This window comes from Gadus chalcogrammus, chromosome 13 (assembly GCF_026213295.1).
Source record: "Gadus chalcogrammus isolate NIFS_2021 chromosome 13, NIFS_Gcha_1.0, whole genome shotgun sequence".
In the NCBI taxonomy this organism is placed as follows: Eukaryota; Metazoa; Chordata; class Actinopteri; order Gadiformes; family Gadidae; genus Gadus; species Gadus chalcogrammus.
Window position 1 is genome coordinate 5,148,285 of NC_079424.1, and position 20,273 is coordinate 5,168,557.

The 20,273-nt window shown below is 50.6% G+C and overlaps 3 protein-coding genes across 6 annotated transcripts; 2 read left to right on the top strand and 1 right to left on the bottom strand.

Annotated features, from left to right (window-relative positions):
• The first annotated feature begins 602 nt into the window (after nucleotides 1-602).
• Nucleotides 603-5,876, top strand: tatdn2 (TatD DNase domain containing 2). The gene is made up of 6 exons (XM_056606596.1): nucleotides 603-652; nucleotides 1,223-1,302; nucleotides 1,514-2,668; nucleotides 2,853-2,980; nucleotides 3,773-3,956; nucleotides 4,291-5,876. Exons 3-6 carry the CDS (start codon nucleotides 1,589-1,591, stop codon nucleotides 4,429-4,431), a joined length of 1,533 nt encoding a protein of 510 aa, XP_056462571.1. The 5' UTR covers nucleotides 603-652; nucleotides 1,223-1,302; nucleotides 1,514-1,588; the 3' UTR covers nucleotides 4,432-5,876.
• On the bottom strand, nucleotides 5,442-7,327 carry LOC130402441 (ghrelin-like). 4 transcript variants are annotated; one of them, XM_056606600.1, is made up of 5 exons: nucleotides 6,418-6,713; nucleotides 6,222-6,336; nucleotides 5,807-5,881; nucleotides 5,626-5,734; nucleotides 5,443-5,520 (listed from the first exon to the last, which is right to left on the bottom strand). In XM_056606600.1, the coding sequence occupies exons 2-5, from the start codon at nucleotides 6,327-6,329 to the stop codon at nucleotides 5,516-5,518; spliced, it is 297 nt and encodes a 98-aa protein (XP_056462575.1). In that variant the 5' UTR covers nucleotides 6,330-6,336; nucleotides 6,418-6,713; the 3' UTR covers nucleotides 5,443-5,515. The 4 variants fall into 4 exon arrangements, with proteins under 4 accessions (XP_056462572.1, XP_056462575.1, XP_056462574.1 ...); XM_056606599.1 differs by having other exon boundaries at nucleotides 5,626-5,737; XM_056606597.1 differs by having other exon boundaries at nucleotides 5,442-5,520; nucleotides 5,626-5,881.
• ccdc174 (coiled-coil domain containing 174) lies at nucleotides 6,983-11,794 on the top strand. The gene is made up of 11 exons (XM_056606595.1): nucleotides 6,983-7,190; nucleotides 7,333-7,440; nucleotides 7,535-7,635; nucleotides 7,762-7,820; nucleotides 7,948-8,095; nucleotides 8,312-8,407; nucleotides 8,962-9,098; nucleotides 9,216-9,310; nucleotides 9,660-9,795; nucleotides 9,888-10,034; nucleotides 10,141-11,794. Exons 1-11 carry the CDS (start codon nucleotides 7,152-7,154, stop codon nucleotides 11,172-11,174), a joined length of 2,100 nt encoding a protein of 699 aa, XP_056462570.1. The 5' UTR covers nucleotides 6,983-7,151; the 3' UTR covers nucleotides 11,175-11,794.
• The last annotated feature ends 8,479 nt before the right edge of the window (nucleotides 11,795-20,273 follow it).

Below are 20,273 nucleotides of genomic sequence, written 5' to 3' on the forward strand. Positions count from 1 at the left end.
CCAAGGAAACTAAAAATTTTCGGGAAGAAGTTTGATAATTTTAGGTTTTATGTGAGGCCGCTTTGTGAACTACAGCTCTTCGCTGCTCTCGACGCATAGGATATACGTCACCACACCCGCACTTGGAACTCGGCACAGAGATGGCACATAGAGATGGCAGTGGCACATAACTAAAACTCTCCAGATGCCCCGAATTATAGTGGTTTTCATCTCTTTCTATGCTTTTATCCTCGCCTTGAAAAAAAAGTGACGTATATCATATGCGTCGAGAGCAGCGAAGAGCTGTAGTTCACAAAGCGGCCTCACAACCTAAAATTATCAAACCTCTTCACGAAAATGTTTAGTTTTCTTTGCATGAAAAATTATCATTTACATCCACAAACAACATGTGTAATCCAGGGCATATAAAGACTGGGACCAGAAAATAATTATTTTCTCTCCATTGACACCCATTCATATTTTTCGATCTCATAGGTCCCATGAGCTCTACCGGAAGGGGCGTGACTTCGCCACTGCGCGTTCACGCGAAGGGGGGGTTGTAATATGCGGGGGGTCGAAATTTGGCACAACTGACACCGTCCGTCCGTCGCTCTTAGTTCCCCTCGCTCAGGGCGGGCTTCTCTGAAGTGTCAGTTCACCAAACGACAATCGGGTATTTAACTTGTCTAAACTAACCGTGTACACTTTAACATGAACCACATCGAGGCCACCAGTCATTCTGACCAAACCTTGGAGACACATTTTGACATGCGTTTAAAAAGATTAATATGAATAAGTCGAACTAGCTAGCGGCATACAGCTAGCGGCTACATGCTAATTCAAAGCAAACAAATTACACATTAAGAACAACCTGAACGCACCATCCAGGCCTGGGAACACTTAATTTCTGCTTTTATATTCTAAACGATCGCTTCTTGTTTTAAAGTATTTTATACATATTCATACTAAGGGTTACATTGACAACAATCAATACCATATGGTTTGAGACTGAATGTCACATTACAGGGAGTCAGGCGAATGATAATGCTACCAAATCGACGTGTGATCGATATTTTAATCAGGTATTATTAATCAAGTGTAATTTTAATCAGGTGTTTATCAGGTGTTCAAAATGGGCAAAAACAAAAGAGCGTGAAGCTCGATCGGTCGCGGATCGGAGTGACCCGCCCCGAGAGGAAAGGGGGACTAACCAAGGACCGGGTTGGTCTTAATGAGTCCCCAGGTCTTTGCTGTGCCTGGACACTCCCAAACGGAAGGCAGCCTGTCCCATCCAGGCGCCTCAGATATCAGTTTACCCCCAAGGTAGGCTCACTTATTCAAGCTTCAGTTAACTTGTTTCACACATTCAAACAAGACAACTTAAAAGTAATATATTAAGTGCCTTACAATGTAAAAATCGTTCTGACTTCAGTGTTTAATTTTAATTGCATTCTAACTAGGACTCTCCTCAGTCCACTGGCAGAGAGGGGAAACCTCCGTTTTGTTATCTCGCTCTTTCATCTCAATGAAAAAGGTTGCGACACCGGAGGATTGCTCAAGGGCTTCTTTCTCCGAGGCACTGAATGCAGCCATTGGCCGGAAAAGAGGGATGACCCAGAGGCGCCGAGTGTGGACTGAGCGGTTAAGTTCGGAGCCCTTCTCCAATGACGACCGTGACACCGGTTGCTGCTCCCCTCCTCCTGAGAGTGACGATGAACCCTCCGACCTGCTGTTTGGGGGTCAAACGTCTCCCAGGCTGCCGTTTGTGGAGACAGAGACCGAAGAGCAGTCCAGCCTGAAGCCTAAACGCATGGCGTTTTCCCCCCAGCCCTCCAGCTACCCCTCGGGTAACCATGCTTCTCCTGTCGCTGCCCAGGGCGTCGCCTACTCCTCCCCGGCCTCGTCCTCCTCCCCTGGGCAGATCGTCCGACACGGAGACGCGTCTCCCCAGCTCCCCCAGAGAACCCTCTTCCTGTCCCCCAGGCAGCCGTCCTACTATCCAGACTATACCACACCACCACGCGAGGAGCCCTTTGGAGGGCGTCCATCTCCAAACACTCCCCCCCGCTCTTCCTCGCACGATCCTTACGCCCTGCCCACTTGCTCGGGGAGAGGTCTGCCGTCCACGCCGAGCGGCCTCCCCCTCTCCAGCCTGTTTCTCTCTCCTCTCTACCCCTGCCTCACCTCCGTCACGCCTCGCAGGCATTCAGACGTGGGCGTGGACCTGCCCTTCTCCCCCTCCTATTACCCCAGCAGCCCCACCAAGAAGAGGCTGTCCACCGGGGCAGAGCCCCTCTGGACCACCAGCAGCGCGCCGGCGGGGGGCCACACGGGGTTCATAGACACCCATTGTCACCTGGACATGCTGTTTGGGAAGGCGGGCTATCGGGGGTCCTTCAGTCGCTTCAGGGAGATGAACCGGAGCACCTTCCCCGCCGAGTTCAGCGGCTGCATCGCAGACTTCTGCAACCCCCGTCTGATGCTGAGGGAGGCGCTGTGGGAGGGCCTGCTGGCGGAGGACCAGGTGTGGGGGGCCTTCGGCTGTCACCCCCACTTCGCCAAGGAGTACTCGGATGTCCATGAGCGAGCCATCCTGGGGGCCATGCGCCACCCCAAAGCCGTCGCCTTTGGAGAAATCGGTCTGGACTATTCTCACAAAAACAGCACGCCGACTTCAAAGCAGAAGCAGGTGAGGTCCTCTTTAATAGGCAGAGTGGATTGAATGAATGTCCCTCATGAGATTAATTTAAACTTCATCATAGTTTTGTTCATGTGTCTAGAAATGGATGGAGGCTACGTCCTCGTCTGGTCACATTAACAGTCTGTGATTAGTTTGGACGCTGTGAAGGTCATCTTCAGTTTGGCTCCCCCAGGTGTTTGAGCGCCAGCTCAGGCTGGCTGTGTCCATGAATAAGCCGCTGGTGATCCACTGTCGAGACGCAGACGACGACCTGCTGGTCATCATGAAGAAATGTGTTCCTCGGGACTACAAGATCCACAGGTATGCATGTGACACCTCCGTTGTCTGCAGTCTCACCGGGTTCGTCATCACGCCCAACGAGGAATCCTAATGTAGTTTCAGTAGCATGGTTCCCCTTGGTTACGGCCCTGGTTACTGAACGTTGTTTAAGGCCTTGACTAGGGGGGTACAATCGGTAGGGTCGGTCAAGTGGCCCAATCTAACAACACTGAATCCATTCTAATACAAGGCCTTTTTACAACCACAATATATAAATCACGACTAGTAATTCTTAAAATATTTTTAACAATATGGTATATTGTTTCTCCTTCTTCTGAAAAATGTACTTATTCTAAGTCGCTTTAGATGAAGCGTCTGGTCCAAGATACCCTCTCTTCCCAGCTGCCGTGCTGGAGTGGGACTGAAAGTGTTTTGGTAGAGGACTGTCTCTTCTCCACTGTGACTGGGCCCCATAATCCCTACTTGCAACTAGTATGCAGACAACAAGCTTTACACAGTAAACATGTTGGCACTGGCTTTACGAAGGGTGCGACTCCCTACCTCACTTGCATCAGTGTTCCTCAGTCCTACAAGGTGTGCTCCAGCAACACGGGGCCCACTGAAAGTCTTAATATAAATGCAAGCCACTTATTTTTGTGTAATCAGAACCCCCCCAATCAGCCAAACTGTGTACCAAGGAAAACATTGTCCTCTCTTCCCCTACAGAAAAAAAGATAGAAGCGTCCGCTAAATGTTCTCCATGTAAATGTTATTGTAGGTTTGTGAGACAGCCTCTCTGCCCCTGTCGGTTCATCTCTCTTCTCTGCGCTGCAGGCACTGTTTCACCAACAGCTACCCGGTGATCGAGCCGTTCCTGGAAGAGTTCCCCAACCTCTGCGTGGGCTTCACGGCGCTGATCACCTACCAGCGGGCCGCCGAGGCCCGGGACGCGGTCCGGAGGATCCCCCTGGACCGCATCGTCGTGGAGACCGACGCTCCATACTTCCTCCCCAGACAGGTAGAGATTTTCCAATACCATTTTTTTTTTTTTTACCTTACCGATTCCTGAACTTGAGTGTCGGCCGGTAACAAGTGTAGATACCGATACAGCATCTAGCATTGTAACTCCTAATAGCACTTGTTCTTATTGAAGCGTTCTCTTACGATGACGGCAATGTTTAGTCGGTTAATTTACTGTCGGATGCAGCATGACATCGTAGTGTTTGATGTTCTCTACTTGTGTAGTGAAAGAGCTAGACATGTGATGATGTCGGACCGGCGCATTGCATACTCGCTGATGCCGCGTTTCAGGCAACATCGGAGGAACGTCTCTGTGCGCTTGTGTTCCTCAGCTTGGCAAAGCGGCCGGTCGATTCGCCCATCCGGGAATGGCCATCCACACGCTGAGGGAGATCAGCCTGCTGAAGGGCCAGGACCTCCCCACGGTGTTCACCGCGTTGCGCGCCAACACCCGCGCGCTGTATGGGGTCTGAGCGCCGTCGCTGTTAGCATCACCGGCGCGCTGTACAGGGTGTGAGTGCCGCCGCCGTTGGCTACACCACCATGCTTTATGGGGTGTGAGCGCCGCCGGCGTTAGCATCACCAACGCACTGTATGGCCCGGGTTGTGAGCGCCGCACTAAGCAACACCATCTCTATTCCTTTAGCATGAGCCCCTTTAGCACTGAGAGAGCGTTTTTTTGGTGGTTTGGTGTTTACCAATTTTCTAATTATCTTTGTAATTTGTAATTGAAATTGTTGGTATTTGTCGTGTTGTTTGAACCGGTTCTGGGCCGTTCCGGCCCATCAGGAATGACTTATTGTATGACTCTAGTGCAGCCGGTTCTTGTACTACTTTTCATACTTCCTATTCAACATTTGAAAAGTTTGAATTGTACATCTACAAGTCGTGGATTTGCAACCATCAATTTCTACTCAAAATGTCCTGACCTCTTTAAAGAGCAGTTTGTTAACGTTTGTTAACATGCTCTAGTTTCACATCCTCTGGTGTCCTGCTGTTCATTTGGCATGCTGTTGTAGTGATGGAATACATTTGTAGCTACCTTAATCAAAGGTTTTCTTCCTATTGGAATGGAGTCTGGTTTAAGTCTCCAGGGCCTCATTCAAGGACTCGTTCATTAGAGCTGTTTGTTAGCACCTCAGTCTTTCTCAAGTTCATCTCTTCTATCCTCTTCTTCAAACTGCTTATGGCCTTATCATCTCTTCCAGGTGTGTTTTAAATGAGTGAGGGAAGCTGGGTTAGGATTGTGTGCACAAGCATTAAACGGTTGAAGACTACTGGAGGTTACCTTGATTGCAGGCACCAGGCCAGCTTCGGACTAATTTCACAGCAGTCAAGTTCATATACATCAGAATTCTATTCTTAATATGAGGAACAAATGAGTACTGTGTCATTTGCCCTAAATGTTGCACATACTTTTCTATATAGCCCTTTGTTAAATGTATAGATTTGACATGCTCAAAATAAAACAAAACAAATGGATAATTTGCATAGATTTTCAGACTTTAATTATTAAATTGATGTGAACATGCTTATCGATGTCCAGAGCTTTGAAGGTCACTCTGTAACAAACAAACAAGATTTTATGTAAATAACAAGAGTTGCAAGTTATAGTATATTTGAACGAGTTTAGTAGACTGAGAGAGTAAAACGAGAAAAAAAATCACCTGTGGCATCGGGGTCTCCCATGATGTTCTGCAGCAGTTGGTGCAGCGCCCGGTAGACCTGGAACTCCTCCTCATGCAGGGTGAGGCCGACCTCGAAGGGTGCTGCCACCTGCTGGGGGGAGGGGAGATGGCTGACGGGGTCTGAGGGCAGCAGGGGGCGCTGGCTGCTGTCGTCGCCTACCGTAGCGTAGCTCCTGTCGTGCAGCGGGGGGGCCAACTCCATCACTTGACGACCGCCGCGAGGCTTTCCTTTGTCCTGAAGGGGAAACGTTTATATGGTTGAACGTGCAGGGCGCATTGATGTCAGGACATCACTGGGTTAAAACGGCGGCAAGGAGACCCTTCAAATGTACTGAAGTGGATTAGGGCCACGGGAATTTTTGAGTTCTGAATTTTTAGACAACATTTTGAGATTTAAATCCGAATTTTAATCTCGGAATTCTTATTTGAAAATCAGAATTCTGAGATTAAGATCAGAACTCAAAAAAAAAACTGCCCTTACCCCTAACCCCTAATCCTAATCCTTTACCCTTACACTTACCCCTAACCCTTATCCTATCCCTAACCCTTACCCTTACCCCTAGCCCTTACCCTACCAGGGGTTTGTGAGCAGGGCTGAGGAAGGTGACGCCTGCCCGGGACGGCTGGCAGCAGAAGGCCAGAGAGCACAGGAGGAGGATCACGGAGACGGCCTCTGGCTTCATGGCTGGGCTGGGGAGAAGGAAGGACCCATGGAGGAAATGAGCAAAGGCACGCGTTGATGGTGGTTTCTGTGAATCCAGTCGTACTCACCAGTGGTTCTGTTCCTGATGTGGGTTGAGTGCGTCAGGTCCAGGCTACATTTATACCATTTGCCCTCATTGTCCCTCGTGTCAATAACCGGTTAATGTTAGATATTGTTTGACTTATCAAAGGATTTAATCGATAACAAAGCAGGCATTGCTCTGTTGTGACCTGCAACAGGGCTTCTTATCAGACCATGGTCCATTAACGAGCCGATCAAAACAGGGATGCAGCGGTCGCTGATACAGGTTGCCCAACGACTGGAAGTTAGTTCCAATTTATAACGCTTTTTATATGACTGGGATAGACTGATAATAATGCATTTATAGCATTGGGCGACACAAATCCAACCATTAAATTTTCATTGAATTAGAATTGAGGTTAGCCTAACTTTAAATTCAGGTTACTAAATTTACTGTGTGTGCGCGCCCACATGTTTATGCAGAAATTGTAAACGCCTCTGATTGTGTCAATATGTATCATACAAATATCATGTCACGTTAGACACAAACATTAGTATAAAAAGGTTTTCTACCCTTTTGGTTCCGTTGTAAATGTACCAGAGATCCACCAGGTGGCACTCACCCCAACGACCAGAGAGATCCACCAGATGGCGCTCACCCCAATAAACCAGAGATCCACCAGGTGGCGCTCGACCCCCGTAGCCTGGATTCCTAATGAACCCCCGAGGAAGAACCATGTTGACGGCTACTGTAAGATAGCAGTACATAACAGGAATAAACATGGACAAGAAGAAACCTTTCAAAGTGACATCTTCTTCCGTGAGTGCCAACATAGATCTACTGCTGTACTATCTATACATGTCTGAATTTGGTCAGAAACACTTGTTTTCTTAACGTGAGCGCTATGTTAGCTCCGTTAGCATCAGAGCTCCTGCTGAGTGTGTTTGCCCTGATTCCTCAGCTGGTGGACCTGAAGGCTGAACTCTACAGGAAGCAGGAGCAGTGCAAACACGAGAAACTCTGCCAGGAAAATGGTGCAACTGGCGTCAAAACCAAAGTCACTGTCAAGGTAGGTTCTCGGTTTAGACGACAATAAGCCCAACAGCCTCAGACCTGCTCTGCTAGTGTAAGGTGTTCTAAGATGATCTCATCTGGACCAGTAGAAACCCAACGTGTGGACCAAGCAGAACGAGGGTGTGTCTGAACGGAATCAGAAGGATGTGGAGCAGGCGTCCGAAGTGGAGATCAACCTGGATAAGTCCAGGTGAGAGTCACACAAGCCTCCACTGTACACTAGATTAGTATTTAATCAACTAAATCCACTGTACACTAGCTGTATTTAATAAACTACTTTCTATTGAAATCCATCCGTTGTTATGTTTGTGAATAGGAGCAAATTAGAAGAAAAGGCCAAACTCTACGAGCAAATGATCAAAGGGAACCTTCCAGGTGAGTCCATCCCCCATTCTAGAATGGAAGGATTTACATGAATAGTGTTTCATTAAGGGTTCAAACTGCTTGTGCTGGGGCAACACAAGGTACAACGGCTTGTGTCTCCTTGTTTGTCCCACGTCAGATGAGGAGACGGAGGCCATGTTTCTGGTCGATTTCACCCAGAAGATTATCGACCGGAAGAAAGAAACCCGGGACCAGATGGAGAGGGAAGAAGAGGAGAGAACCATGGCCGCCCCCGTCCCGGAGCCCCAGAACCCGGGGGAGGAGTGGTGAGTCCAGACCAGCTCTCTATGAGCCGTAGCCGACCACAGTCCGTAACCTCCTTCCTCTTTATGGGGGTTTTCACATGCATGCATCAATTATATTCATAGCATTTACCTATCACAGAAAAATGATAACATTATTATAAAAATTAGAAGATGACCCTATTGTAATGGTTAATATAAACCCCTTGAAGGCTAAGAATGCCTTTTGTTTCTCTGTAGGGTGGATTATGTGGACGGTCTCGGGCGCTCTCGGAGGTGCATGAAGAGAGATCTGCCGGGCTTCAGGAAGATGGATCAGAGTCTCACTGGCACAATGTAAGCAACTCCGTACAGCAGGTAGTGTGAAGGCCTCGTCCCTCTTCTGGATGGTCCTGAAACGCTGTGTTCTCTCCTCAGAAACATTCAGTCTTTTCTGAATTCCAAAGGCAAGTTCTCAGGTGTACAACAGAATGGTGGATGTGAAAGCAACCCGCCCACAGAATGATGTCAGCCAATAGAGTGCCTGCTTCACACAAAGCCTCAAATAGAAATACTACAAGGACCGACCAGAATAATAACAGTATACAATGAAACTGTTTGGTGCATTGAATCTTTCAGTGAACAGCAGGGAGTTTAAAGAAGACATTGATGATGGTTAGTGAGGACCCCGCCTTCAATGTAAAGCGTCTTTTAGTGTCTAGAAAAGCGCTATAAAAATTCAAACAATTATTATTGCCGTTCATATGACTGAGGATAAAACCTGCTCTCCTTCTGATTGATCTTGACCTTTAAATCGTCCGCCCCGAGACCTTGTGTCTCAGCAATACTTCAGAGTTAAACTTAGGCCTGCGTTCTTTCCATTGAACCTATCCCTGTGGTGTTCTCCGTAGAAACACGTCCACAGAGAAGACCCTGCTGTCGGAGGACATGCGGCGCGACCTGCAGCGACAGCAGTGGGAGCGGGAGGAGGAGGAGGCGATGAGCAGGCCCATCGGGCCCGTCCACTTTGAGGACATCAGGGAACAAGGTGGGTGGGAAGCTGCGCAATCGCGGGAACCTCTGGCTCCCTGTCCCCTTTTGTGGTGACATGTGAATGACTTTGGCATGGCGTGGGGACATGAAAGACGTTTCCTTTCCCTCTCAGAGGCTCGTGAGCTCGGTGTGGGCTACTTCGCCTTCTCTCAGGACCGGGAGCAGCGCGACAAGCAGAGGGAGACCCTGGACATGCTCAGAGACCAGGTAGGGGCTGGGGACACCGGGAGGTACCGGGAACTATAGTCCCTAATGAGTTCATTATTAAACACTTATCTGCCAAGTCCTGAGAGTCACATCCTCCATCCGTGCGTCAGACTCTGACGCACACGTCGGGTGGTACCGGTGTGTGTGTGTGTCAGACTCTTGACACACGTCAGGTGGTACTGGTGTGTGCGCGGCAGACTCTGACACAAACATCCGGTGGTACTGATTCCCGTGTCAGACTCGTGACACACGCGTCAGGTGGTACTGGTGTGTGCGTCAGACTCTTGACACACCGTCAGGTACTGGCGTGTGCGTGCTGCTGTGAACCGTCTCCCTCCTCGTCTCCCAGACCACAGAGCAGCGCGGTAAGCGAGAGCTGCTGAAGGACAAGAGGAAGGCGCTCCTGCAGGCGCGCCTGGCAAAGGTGAGGCAGAGGAAGATGAAGGGGAGGCCCGAGGACGAGCTGAAGACGGAGGAGGTCGAAGGTCAGCGTTCAACCCCTCCCGGCGCCCACACGTCCCCAGCTCGCTGTCGTAGCCACTAGTAAGGGATCGCTGTTTTTTCCCGTTTCTTCCAGACGAGGGAGAGGACGCGATCGGCCCCTCGCCCGCGGCCCCGGAGAACCCAGTCGTCAGGCCGGACCGCCGAGTGGAGGTGGAGGTCCAGGAGAGGAAGGACACCAGGCCCGGGGTTCCCCACGTCAGGGAGTGGGACCGCGGCAAAGGTGAGCAGCTCCGATACGAACCGAGTTATGATGTCGAAGACTGGGGCGCTGCACCAAACCTCAGGTTATTGTTTGGTTGGTGGATGAAGTTGTGTTTGTGGTCCAGAGTTCATGCTGGGTGAATGGACGGACCGCCGGCGGCAGGAGAGGGACTCGGAGTTCGCTCCTCCGTCCGCGTACTACGCCGAGAAGAGGCCGCGGCAGGAGAGGTCCTCCGCTGGCGGGAGGTCCTTCGCTCAGGAGAGCACCTCCAGGATGTCCTTCAAGTGGTCGGGCAGCTCAGCAAAGAGCTCCTCCGGCCGGGAGGAACCGGAGCCTGAAGGACCCCCGGTCGGACCCCCGGTCGCCCCCCCTCAGCTCCGCCCCACGGCGCCCGTTGCCATGGCGCCCGTTGCCACGGCGCCCGTTGCCACGGCGCCCGCTCCAACGCAGAGCCGAGCGGCACCGCGACATGAGCCCCCCAGGCCTGCCGCTGCACCGACCACGCCGTCGAAGCCGCCGCCCCCGGCGGTACCCTACACCCAGGGCCCCGCCCCCTTCAGCTTCCCCTTCCCCGCGCCCCCACAGCGCTCTCCCTTGGAACCTCCAGCCGGACCCCCGGCCTACGCTGCTCCGCCTCGCCCCCCTCCCCCGTTCCCCCCTCAGTACCCTGGGCAGTACTCCCCTCTCTATCCCCCTCCCCCACAGAGTCTCCCTCGACCGCCCCCCCCTGGGGAACAGCCACTGTACCCCCCTGGGAGTCAGGCCCTGTACCCCCCAGGGGACCAGCCACTGTACCCCCCTGGGAGTCAGGCCCTGTACCCCCCTGGGAGTCAGGCACTGTACCCCCCAGGGGAACAGCCACTGTACCCCCCTGGGAGTCAGCCACTGTACCCCCCAGGAGAACAGCCACTGTACCCCCCTGGGGACCAGCCCCTGTACCCCCCTGGGAGTCAGGCCCTGTACCCCCCAGGGGATCAGCCACTGTACCCCCCAGGGGATCAGCCACTGTACCCCCCTGGGGCCCAGGCCCTGTACCCCCCAGGGGAACAGCCACTGTACCCCCCTGGGGCCCAGGGCATGTACCCCCCTGGCTGCCCGCCCACGGCCGGCTCCCAGAGCCTGGATGACATGCTCTCCTTCTACAAGAGCTCCTCTTAGAGTTCACCTCTGAGCCCTTAGAGCTCATTCGAGTTCAGCGCTCTGAACAGTCAGCGCTCCTATAGAGTTCAGCGCTCTGAACAGTCAGCGCTCCTATAGAGTTCAGCGCTCTGAACCATTAGAGGTCCTATAGAGTTCAGCGCTCCTAGAGTTCAGCGCTCTGAACCATTCGAGCGCATATAGAGTTCAGTACGCTGAACCATTAGAGCTCCTATTAGTGTTCAGCGCTCTGAACAGTTAGAGCTCCTATAGAGCTCCTACACTCAACAATCAGTTAAAATGTGGACTTGTGCTTCTAAGATGCGAGTTGTTGTATCTTACCGAAACCTTCCCATAGGAAAGAGATTGAAACTGCCTTTTGCTGTTTGAGCCTTTATTAACATCTAACGGTGATGTTTACACGAGTGAAGTCCTTTGCAACTAAACATGTATATTATACATTTAGTCTTGAGGTTTTTGTTTCTCAAGTTTGCCCCACATTGTTTTTCTCATTAAACCTCATCTCACCTACTTTTTGAGTATTTATTAATTGATTTGAATTGAAAATGTTTTTATTTCAAACAAGTTAATTATAATAATAGAAAAAAAGCAATAATAAACAAAATAAATGATACAAGTCAACAGTCACAATAAAGTAATATTTACACGCAATGAAATCCACAAAAGAAAATTAACTGTCTTACACTTGCTTTACCTGTTTATCTATAATGAGTATTAGCTTCCTTATTAATGATATAATAATCATAAAATAATTATATATTAATATATATTTTCAATATGATACAATTCATTACCAATTGCGTATTTATCTAATAATATCGTTGTATTTATCTAATGTCAAGTTATCTTTTAATATCTATTAAACATTCAATATTAAATAACCGTCAAATATATACAAATACATACATGTAAACATATACACAACGTTAAACACCTTCATCCCTGTACCTCGTAAAAATCAATTCTTTGTATTTTATTTTAATCTGGTTAATGTTTGGACATTCCTTGATCTCCCCACTCAAACTGTTCCATAGTCTTACACCACACATTGAAATACAAAACATTTTCCTGGTCGTACAGACGCTGTTCACTTTGATATTGAATTTTTCCCCTTAAATGATAACCCCCCTTACGATCACTGAATAATTTTTGTATGTTTAAGGGTAATATGTTGATTTTTGCCTTAATATAAGCCTTGTGATTTCCAATTGAATCTGTCTATTATAATCCCAAGAAATTTATTTTCGTCAACTTTCAATTTCAACTCCATTTATATTTAAATGTATTGGTGTGTTCAGTCTACAGTTACCAAAGTTACCAAGTTTTGTTTTGCTTAAGTTTAATGATAGTTTTTTTTATCAAAGCATGTTTTTTTTTCGCCCATTTCCTTAGTGATGATTTTTTCTAGTTTTAAATTCTCCCCAGAACAGAAAATATTAGTGTCATCAGCAAACAAAACCAACTTCAAGATGTCCAAACAAGTTGAAGAACTTATTCCCCAACTTCACAAACTGCTGCCTTTTGCTCAAATAGCTTTTAACCCAAACCAATTCTATCCCCCTTATTCCATACCTTTCCAATTTATTGGAAAGGTATGGATTGTATCGAAAGCTTTTCTGATATCAATAAAGGGTATCAATAAATAATTGAGATGAAAGAGTTCTGCGTTCGTCCACAGCATTCAAACATCTAAACCTTAACATCACGTTTAGCATCTGAAGAACCGATCAACAGCAGCTGAAGAAGTATCTCTAAGATGCTGTCCAGGAGGCTGATAATTCAATATGGGTCTGCTAGTTTGCCTCTTTCCTGCTGATTTAATTATTTGAATGCATGGATGAGTCAGACCTCAGCATTCTTGTCAGACGTCAGACCTGCAGAAGCTAAACCCACCTCCCAGAGGTATGGACGACCTGGGTGACCTGACCTGGGAAGATCGACCTCATATTCCTGCTGACGCGAGCCGGCCTCCTTCAGCTAGAGCCAGCAGAACTTCTAATCTCCAATCCTTTTCCGGAGCCCCTGCACGTACCACCTTCAGCCACCAGGGGGAGCCTCTCCTGTTGAGCCCGACGTGAGGTCGTCGCTCGGCCAGGCTGAACCGTGTTCACACGCAGGAAGACTCATCTGCTTCTCCGCACCAAGCTCGTAACCGCTTTGTGCGATACCCGAACCGACATTAGTCTATCAAACCAGCAGTGGGATGGAGTGGTGGGCGGCCTAAAGCACGAGGGACAGGCGACTAGAAACACTCTGATCTCATCGCTGCCTGCTTCTCTCAAGGTCTCACTCCCCTTGCCCTGTTCCTGGCTGCACACGTCTCCTGTCTGTCCACCAGAACATGGAAATCATCCCAACCCGAGGAGGGCCCGGTCCCACTCCCTCTTTCTGGGGAGACGCAGTCCCTCTGTAGACCCAGAGCCCGGTCCCAGTCCCTCTTTAGACCCAGAGCCCGTCCCAGTCCCTCTGTAGACCCAGAGCCCGGTCCCAGTCCCTCTGTAGACCCAGAGCCCGGTCCTAGTCCCTCTGTAGACCCAGAGCCCGGTCCTAGTCCCTCTGTAGACCCAGAGCCCGGTCCTAGTCCCTCTGTAGACCCAGAGCCCGGTCCTAGTCCCTCTGTAGACCCAGAGCCCGGTCCTAGTCCCTCTGTAGACCCAGAGCCCGGTCCTAGTCCCTCTGTAGACCCAGAGCCCGTCCCAGTCCCTCTTTAGACCCAGTCCGGTCCCAGTCCCTCTGTCTGGGGAGGCAGCTTCCCGGACCAGTCACCTCTCCACGCCCGGAGCTGCCATCACACAGAGGTAGGGACATGCTAGTTGCCATGGCAACAGTGTTCATCCCTCCTCGCATCCTCTCTGTATCCAGTCGGTCTCTCATCACCAGCTCCCGCTCTGGCCCTCGCCACTGGAGTAAGTGCCGCCGCCCCCCCCTCTAACGCCACGCCCCGGAGCACCACGCCTCCTACTGCCACACCCCCTGACGCCTCCTCACAGGTGGTCCTGGGGTACAACAGGTGGGCTCAGCAGTGTGCCGTGTCCTGGTGCCCTGGGGTACACATCCTCTCTGTATCCTCCACCCTGACGGCTCCACGCCTCGACCAATGGGCTGTGGGCAGAACACAGCAGACCAATCATCAGACCTCTGGCCCAGCAAACGGCACAACACAGCGGGTAGGAGAGGAGAGTTGGATGAACTGGGGGTTGAAGGGACGTTTTGGTCCAACGTCTCATTTCATAGTTCATATTTCATAGTGGTGATGACAGACCCCGTCTGTGGTAATGTAACGTCTGTCTGTCCGTGTAACATCTAGGGACATGGTCCCTTATGCTGAGGGGGGGGGGGGGGGGGGGGGGTACTTCCTGTTGGGTGGCCTGCTGACCTTGTGACCTTCGTCTACTTTGTTTTTTCCCCTCTTTGTTTTTCTGGCCTTGGATGTGACCGGACAAGCATATGTAAAAATAAACAGAGTTTGTGTGTGCGTGTGTGTGTGTGTGTATGTGTGTGTGTGTGTCCCCCAAGTGCGTCACACAAAAACAGTGGGTGATAGTGCACGGACTCTAAATCAGCGTGCACATGCACGTGTCCCACAGTGGGGACACCGGTACTCACAACGGTAAAGTAGCGCTCGATTGAATGAAGGTTACGACGGCGTAACTCAAAGCTCTCCGCTGTCCACGGTGGGCAGATGGCCGCTCATAGTTCACCCATGGAGGCCTTTCTAGAGCCCTGTGTGTTCCTGTAGTGAAGCGGGCCGTAGTGAGCGGCCGAGGGCGGGGGGACGGCTGTGGTCCGAGGCCCTTTTGGTCTCAAAGCCACACTCGGACCTCCGCGTGAGGCTCACGCGGAGGTCCGCGTGACGGCTGACCTGTGTGCCTGTGTGCCGACCTGTGTGCGTGTGTTTGTGTGAGTGCGCGTGTGTGTGTGCGCCGAATGCCTGTGCATGTGTGTGTGCATGTGTGTGTGTGTGTGTATGCGCTCATGCATGTGCATGTGTGTGTGTGTGTGTGCGCACGCATTTGTGTGTGCGCGTCTGTGTGTATGTGTTTGTGTGGGGCCATGAAGGGTGTCAGAGCTGTTCCTCCGAGTTGCCTGCTGTAACTCAGGCCCGGCTGTGAGGCCTCGGCCCCCCCCCCCCCCCCCCAACATGCTGACTCGCTGGTCCCGGGGTCTAATCCGTCTCCCAGGACAGGGGGCGTGGCCCGCTGGCAGGCTGACCCCCTTCTGCAGGCCAGCCGGGATGAGAACCGGGATGAGGAGGAGAGATACGTCTTGAAGGGGTTCAGTTCTAATGTGAAGGGACGCATACTGCATGCTGATGTGTTTGGGAAATGATGGGACATTGATGTTGTGTTGTTCAGAGCGGTTTATCTGCAGTAATCCAGCAGAGAGAGAGAGAGAGAGAGACACACACACACACACACACACACACACACACACACACAGGTTGTTAGGATGCAACGCAGGCCGTGATCTGATCTTTCACAGTCAGGGGGGAGGATTTGAATACGCTGGTTGACATTTCTCTTTCGATACCCCTTTGGCTCCTGGGTGCCAGATAAGTCCTCCCTCTGTGAGGCCCCAGTCCAGGTCTCACCGCCAACAGAACACAAAGGAATGCCAGCGGTGGACAACGCAGGACTAATCGACTAGGAAAGGACAGAAATGAAAACTAGAAGCGAACTATCTTGCTGAGCAACTGGAAGTGAAAAGGCCCCCCGTCGTTTATAACTGCTTTACTGTCAATTCAGGTTCAATACTTTGTCCTACATCCTTTATTTTTTAGTCTACTGTTGCTTTCTGCGGTCTCCTCCTGTGACCCATAGAGGAGGTTGCTGAGGAGAGAGAGAGGAGAGAGAGGGGAGAGAGGCCTTCTAACTGCTCAGGGCCGGGGATCCCCAGTAGATGCTTCAGATTTCCACCTCCAGTGTTTCTCCCCGGTGACTCACTGAACCCGGGAGCAGCCTTCTGTTGGAGGTTCCTGTTCTGAGGATATATGATATGTTCTCCACCTCGTTACCACTTCTATCCCCTCCCTGGAGTACCCACAGCCCCACCACATCCGAACGGCCAGGAGAGCATCTATATCAGCTGTTTTAGGAGCTATACCTCCAGCGTAATGTATTCTGTATCAGTCCCCCCGCCCCCATCAGGGTGGCATGGTGTTTACGTTCTGGGAGCTTCTTACAGCTGCATTCAGCTGGTAGCTGCTCTGAGGTCAGCTGGTACCTGGTCTGACGTCAGCTGGTAGCTGGTCTGAGGTCAGCTGGTACCTGGTCTATAGTCAGCTGGTGCCTGGTCTGACGTCAGTTGGTACCAGGTCTACAGTCAGCTGGTACAGACCGGTCTACAGTCAGTTGGTACCTGGTCTACAGTCAGCTGGTACAGACTGGTCTACAGTCACCTGGTACAGACCGGTCTACAGTCAGCTGGTACATGGTCTACAGTCAGCTGGTACCTGGTCTACAGTCAGCTGGTACAGACCAGTCTACAGTCAGCTGGTACAGACCGGTCTACAGTCAGCTGGTACATGGTCTACAGTCAGTAGTGGTACCTGGTAAGGAGCACATGGACGTTGGACAAACTGTCTTCACATCTTTATTGTAAGATTGAAGATAATTCGAGCCACATTGCTTTGGTCTCCAGGTTGATTGTAGGAAGAGGGCCGCGTGCTGCTGGCCTAGGACAAGTACTGAAATAAAGGTTTGCTTAATCGCATGAGAAACATGCCAAAATGAACTAACAGTGTGCGTGTGTGTGTGTGTGTGTGTGTGTGTGTGTGTGTGTGTGTGTGTGTGTGTGTGTGTGTGTGTGTGTGTGTGTGTGTGTGTGTGTGTGTGTGTGTGTGTGTGTGTGTGTGTGTGTGTGTGTGTGTGTGTGTGTGTGTGTGTGGCGGGCCTTCGGGCGGAGTCTCTGAAGGTTGGTGCGCTGGGCAGTAAAACTGATGGTGTGAATAACACATTCCCCCTCTGAAAAACACGACTGCTGTCCTCATCAGGATGACCAGCAGGGTTACTGGGGGGCTCACTGGGAGGCACTGGTCCGTCACAAGCTGTTACGATGGCTGGATGTCTGTTGACTTAATAGACCCTAACTCTAATAGAGTTAATATACCTGACTTAATGATTCCTGCAGGGCTGTTCCTCCTTCTCCTGAGAGACTGGCAAGCAGTTGGGCCCCTGGATGGGTTGGGTCCCCTGCATGGGGTGTCGGCCCCGGATGGGGGGTCGACCCTGCATATACATCCACCCTCCGGTCCTTGTGTTGATGGTGCCACTGTGCACACCTCCCTCACTTCTGAATCATGTTTCCATTTCCCTTGGCCACACAAGACATGATCCTACCGGACCAGGTCTGTTGTTCCTGGACCAATCTCCTTCCTCCTGCTGCTTCTACATATGATTGACGAGGCCCCCCCCCCCCCCCCCCCCCCATCCCATGTGGTGGACCATCTCGACTTCATCTGGTCTTCAAAGCATATTTAGTCTGTGCAAATAAAAAAGACGACCATTTTGACAATATGCAATATGCAAGCAGAAATGTCGTACTTCAGCCATTTTCTTTCTACGAGTGGTTTAATTCGCTCCGCGCGACACGGTGGTCGGTTATGTCTAGGAATCGGCGGGCCGTAAAGAGAGCGAGGGGCGGACACTTCAGCCCAGCCCAGATGTCCTCTCCCTCGCTCTACCGCGGGCTGCTACTGATCGGGTACCGTGGCGGAGGCTGAGGGGCCGTTGGCACGGCGATGGGTCCTTTAGTGCGGAGTAACGCGCTGCCGCTGAGGCGTTGGTCCCACCTCTCCATGGCTCTGCACTCTGCCAGGACTCGGAAGCAGTGTTTTGCAGTGGAGTATATACAAGATAAACAGGTCTACTCCACTTCAACCCCAACAACCGCAGCACCACCACCTGCACCCCCACCACCCCCACCAGCTACCTCCACAACCACCACCTCCAGCACCACCACCGTCCCCCCTGCTGCACCATCATCACCACCTCAACCTCCACCACCGCCACCTTAACACCCCAAAACCACCATTGCCACCACACCTCCACCACCTCCACAACCATCAAACAACCACCTTAACACCCCACCTGCACCCCACAAACACCACACCGCCACCAACCGTGCAGCTTGTTACAGAATATATAATGATATGTACTGTATGCATGAGCATATATGTGGTCATGATTTAAGGGTTCTTTCCTTGCTCTTAATGCAGACGTGCTCACTGCTTGGGTGCGTTGGGAGTTTGATGGATGTGTTTATGTTAATCGGCTTATCCCTATTCATGTTTGTTTTTAGGAACACATTGATTCGGCCACTTTGAGTTATCCTTCTCTGATAGAACGGGGTTCAGACGACCGTTTCCTTTCATTATGCGCTCAGGCTGAGCCTGTCTTAGAGCTCTGCTCCTCTAATGACAGTAAGGAGCGTTTGTGGTGTCACAGTTGTCCGCTGTGGGGATCATTACACCAACCAGCAGCACATTATGGACCCAGAACGACATCCATCACAGTGTCACTCGAGGAGCGTCTACTGTCAGAGTAGGAGGATGTGGGAGTGGTTCTCCACAGATGTAGCTTTAATCTCATCGGTTCCAACAACGCTACTACGACCAAAGACCTGTCTGAGTTAAACTAACGGAGCTTGCTCTGAATCAACAGCCGTTCATCCTGAGGAGATAGCATCCATGTGATGGCCAACTCAGCAGAAGGGAGAATTATTTTTTGCCTTTGAGCAGATCTCTTTGGCTGATATAAATGCATTCAAACGTAAACATTGAAGTTCATCCAGCTGGGCATTTTGTTTCATGAAGAAAATCAAAACGACCATTACCGTAAGATGTTTAAACTGAATATAGACAAGGGGGATTTCAAAAGAAGCAGACAAATTGTGTGTCATGATTCAGTAATAACATCTAAACCACAGTACAAAGTGTTCTGTAGCTGTTGGGTTTAGGGTTCCGGTGAAAGGAATGCCTGCAAATACATGACAAACAACTTCCACCATATCCTAACATGGAGGCTGGAGGAATGTCCTTCAGGCCTACACCCCCGGGTGGAGATGACCAGATCACAGCCCAGACCGGAGGAGACTCCTGGACCCAGAGGGTAGGTCTCTGAGCTCCTGGGTTCTGAGTCCCCATAGGACTGATCCCACCGGACCGTCCCTGGGAATGGAACAGACTTCCAAACCACCAGAGGCGGACAGGGGAGGCTGCTGACGTCCGGCGCTGCTGGAAGCGTTCTCACAGAAGACGAAGAGGCAAGCGACGGCCGGACGGCTCTTCCCATGTGTGATGTCAGATGTGAGCAGGAGACAAGTCCTTTTCCTGCTCCCTGGGGCAGGAATGATCGAGGAAGGAGGTGGCTTCCTGGTCCCCGATAAAAAACAGCCCTCCCTGACTCTCCGTGACGCTAGAGAGATAAAGGAGAAGAGGGACAACAACATCCAAAACCCCAGAAGAACCCTGGAGGTGGTGGAGGCTCACAGGAGAACGCAAGCCCTGCCCTATGGTCGCTCCCGAACAGTCACAGGAAGAGGTCCATCAAGATGGGCTGTTGTTCTACGTCACCTCATTGTTTAGAAGAAGGAGATCTCTTCCTAGAGCCCTTCTGTAGAGGCTCCTCCGAGCTCGGTCTGAATAATAAACGGAAAACGTGAAAGGCTACTTCTGAAATGATATTTACAACCATCAGATGTATGTTAGGAGTAGTTATTTACCTTCATCCATCGTGTGTTCATGGTGGACCCTGTTCAGCTCGAGATACCCTTCATCATCCTCACGGTGACCATCCTCCCCTTTATTGATCCATTATGAGAAGCAAGAAAGGGTCAAAGGTTTGGCCACATAATGTTTCTTTAATGAGCTAAACAATCTGCCCTGGTCACGGATGAACAACCGCACCCAGATGGATTATCTAAGTGTAAAAGTATGGAGAACAGGAGGTATTATCGATTCTAGTTGGCCAGGAGGTATTATCTAGGGGAACAGAGGGTATTATCTAGGGGAACAGAGGGTATTATCTAGGGGACCAGGAGGTATTATCTAGCGGAGATCAGTTCAAGCCTCATCCCAGAGTCTGGAGAACCCGTTCTGAC

Coding starts and splice junctions, on each gene's coding strand:
- tatdn2 (XM_056606596.1), top strand. CDS start 1,589: ATGACCCAGAGGCGCCGAGTGTGGACTGAGCGGTTAAGTTCGGAGCCC. Junction 2,669..2,852: donor CGACTTCAAAGCAGAAGCAG/GTGAGGTCCTCT, acceptor TGGCTCCCCCAG/GTGTTTGAGCGCCAGCTCAG. Junction 3,957..4,290: donor CATACTTCCTCCCCAGACAG/GTAGAGATTTTC, acceptor TGTGTTCCTCAG/CTTGGCAAAGCGGCCGGTCG.
- LOC130402441 (XM_056606597.1), bottom strand. CDS start 6,329: ATGAAGCCAGAGGCCGTCTCCGTGATCCTCCTCCTGTGCTCTCTGGCC. Junction 5,882..6,221: donor GCCCTGCTCACAAACCCCTG/GTAGGGTAAGGG, acceptor TTTCCCCTTCAG/GACAAAGGAAAGCCTCGCGG.
- ccdc174 (XM_056606595.1), top strand. CDS start 7,152: ATGGACAAGAAGAAACCTTTCAAAGTGACATCTTCTTCC. Junction 7,441..7,534: donor AAACCAAAGTCACTGTCAAG/GTAGGTTCTCGG, acceptor CTGGACCAGTAG/AAACCCAACGTGTGGACCAA. Junction 7,821..7,947: donor GATCAAAGGGAACCTTCCAG/GTGAGTCCATCC, acceptor GTCCCACGTCAG/ATGAGGAGACGGAGGCCATG.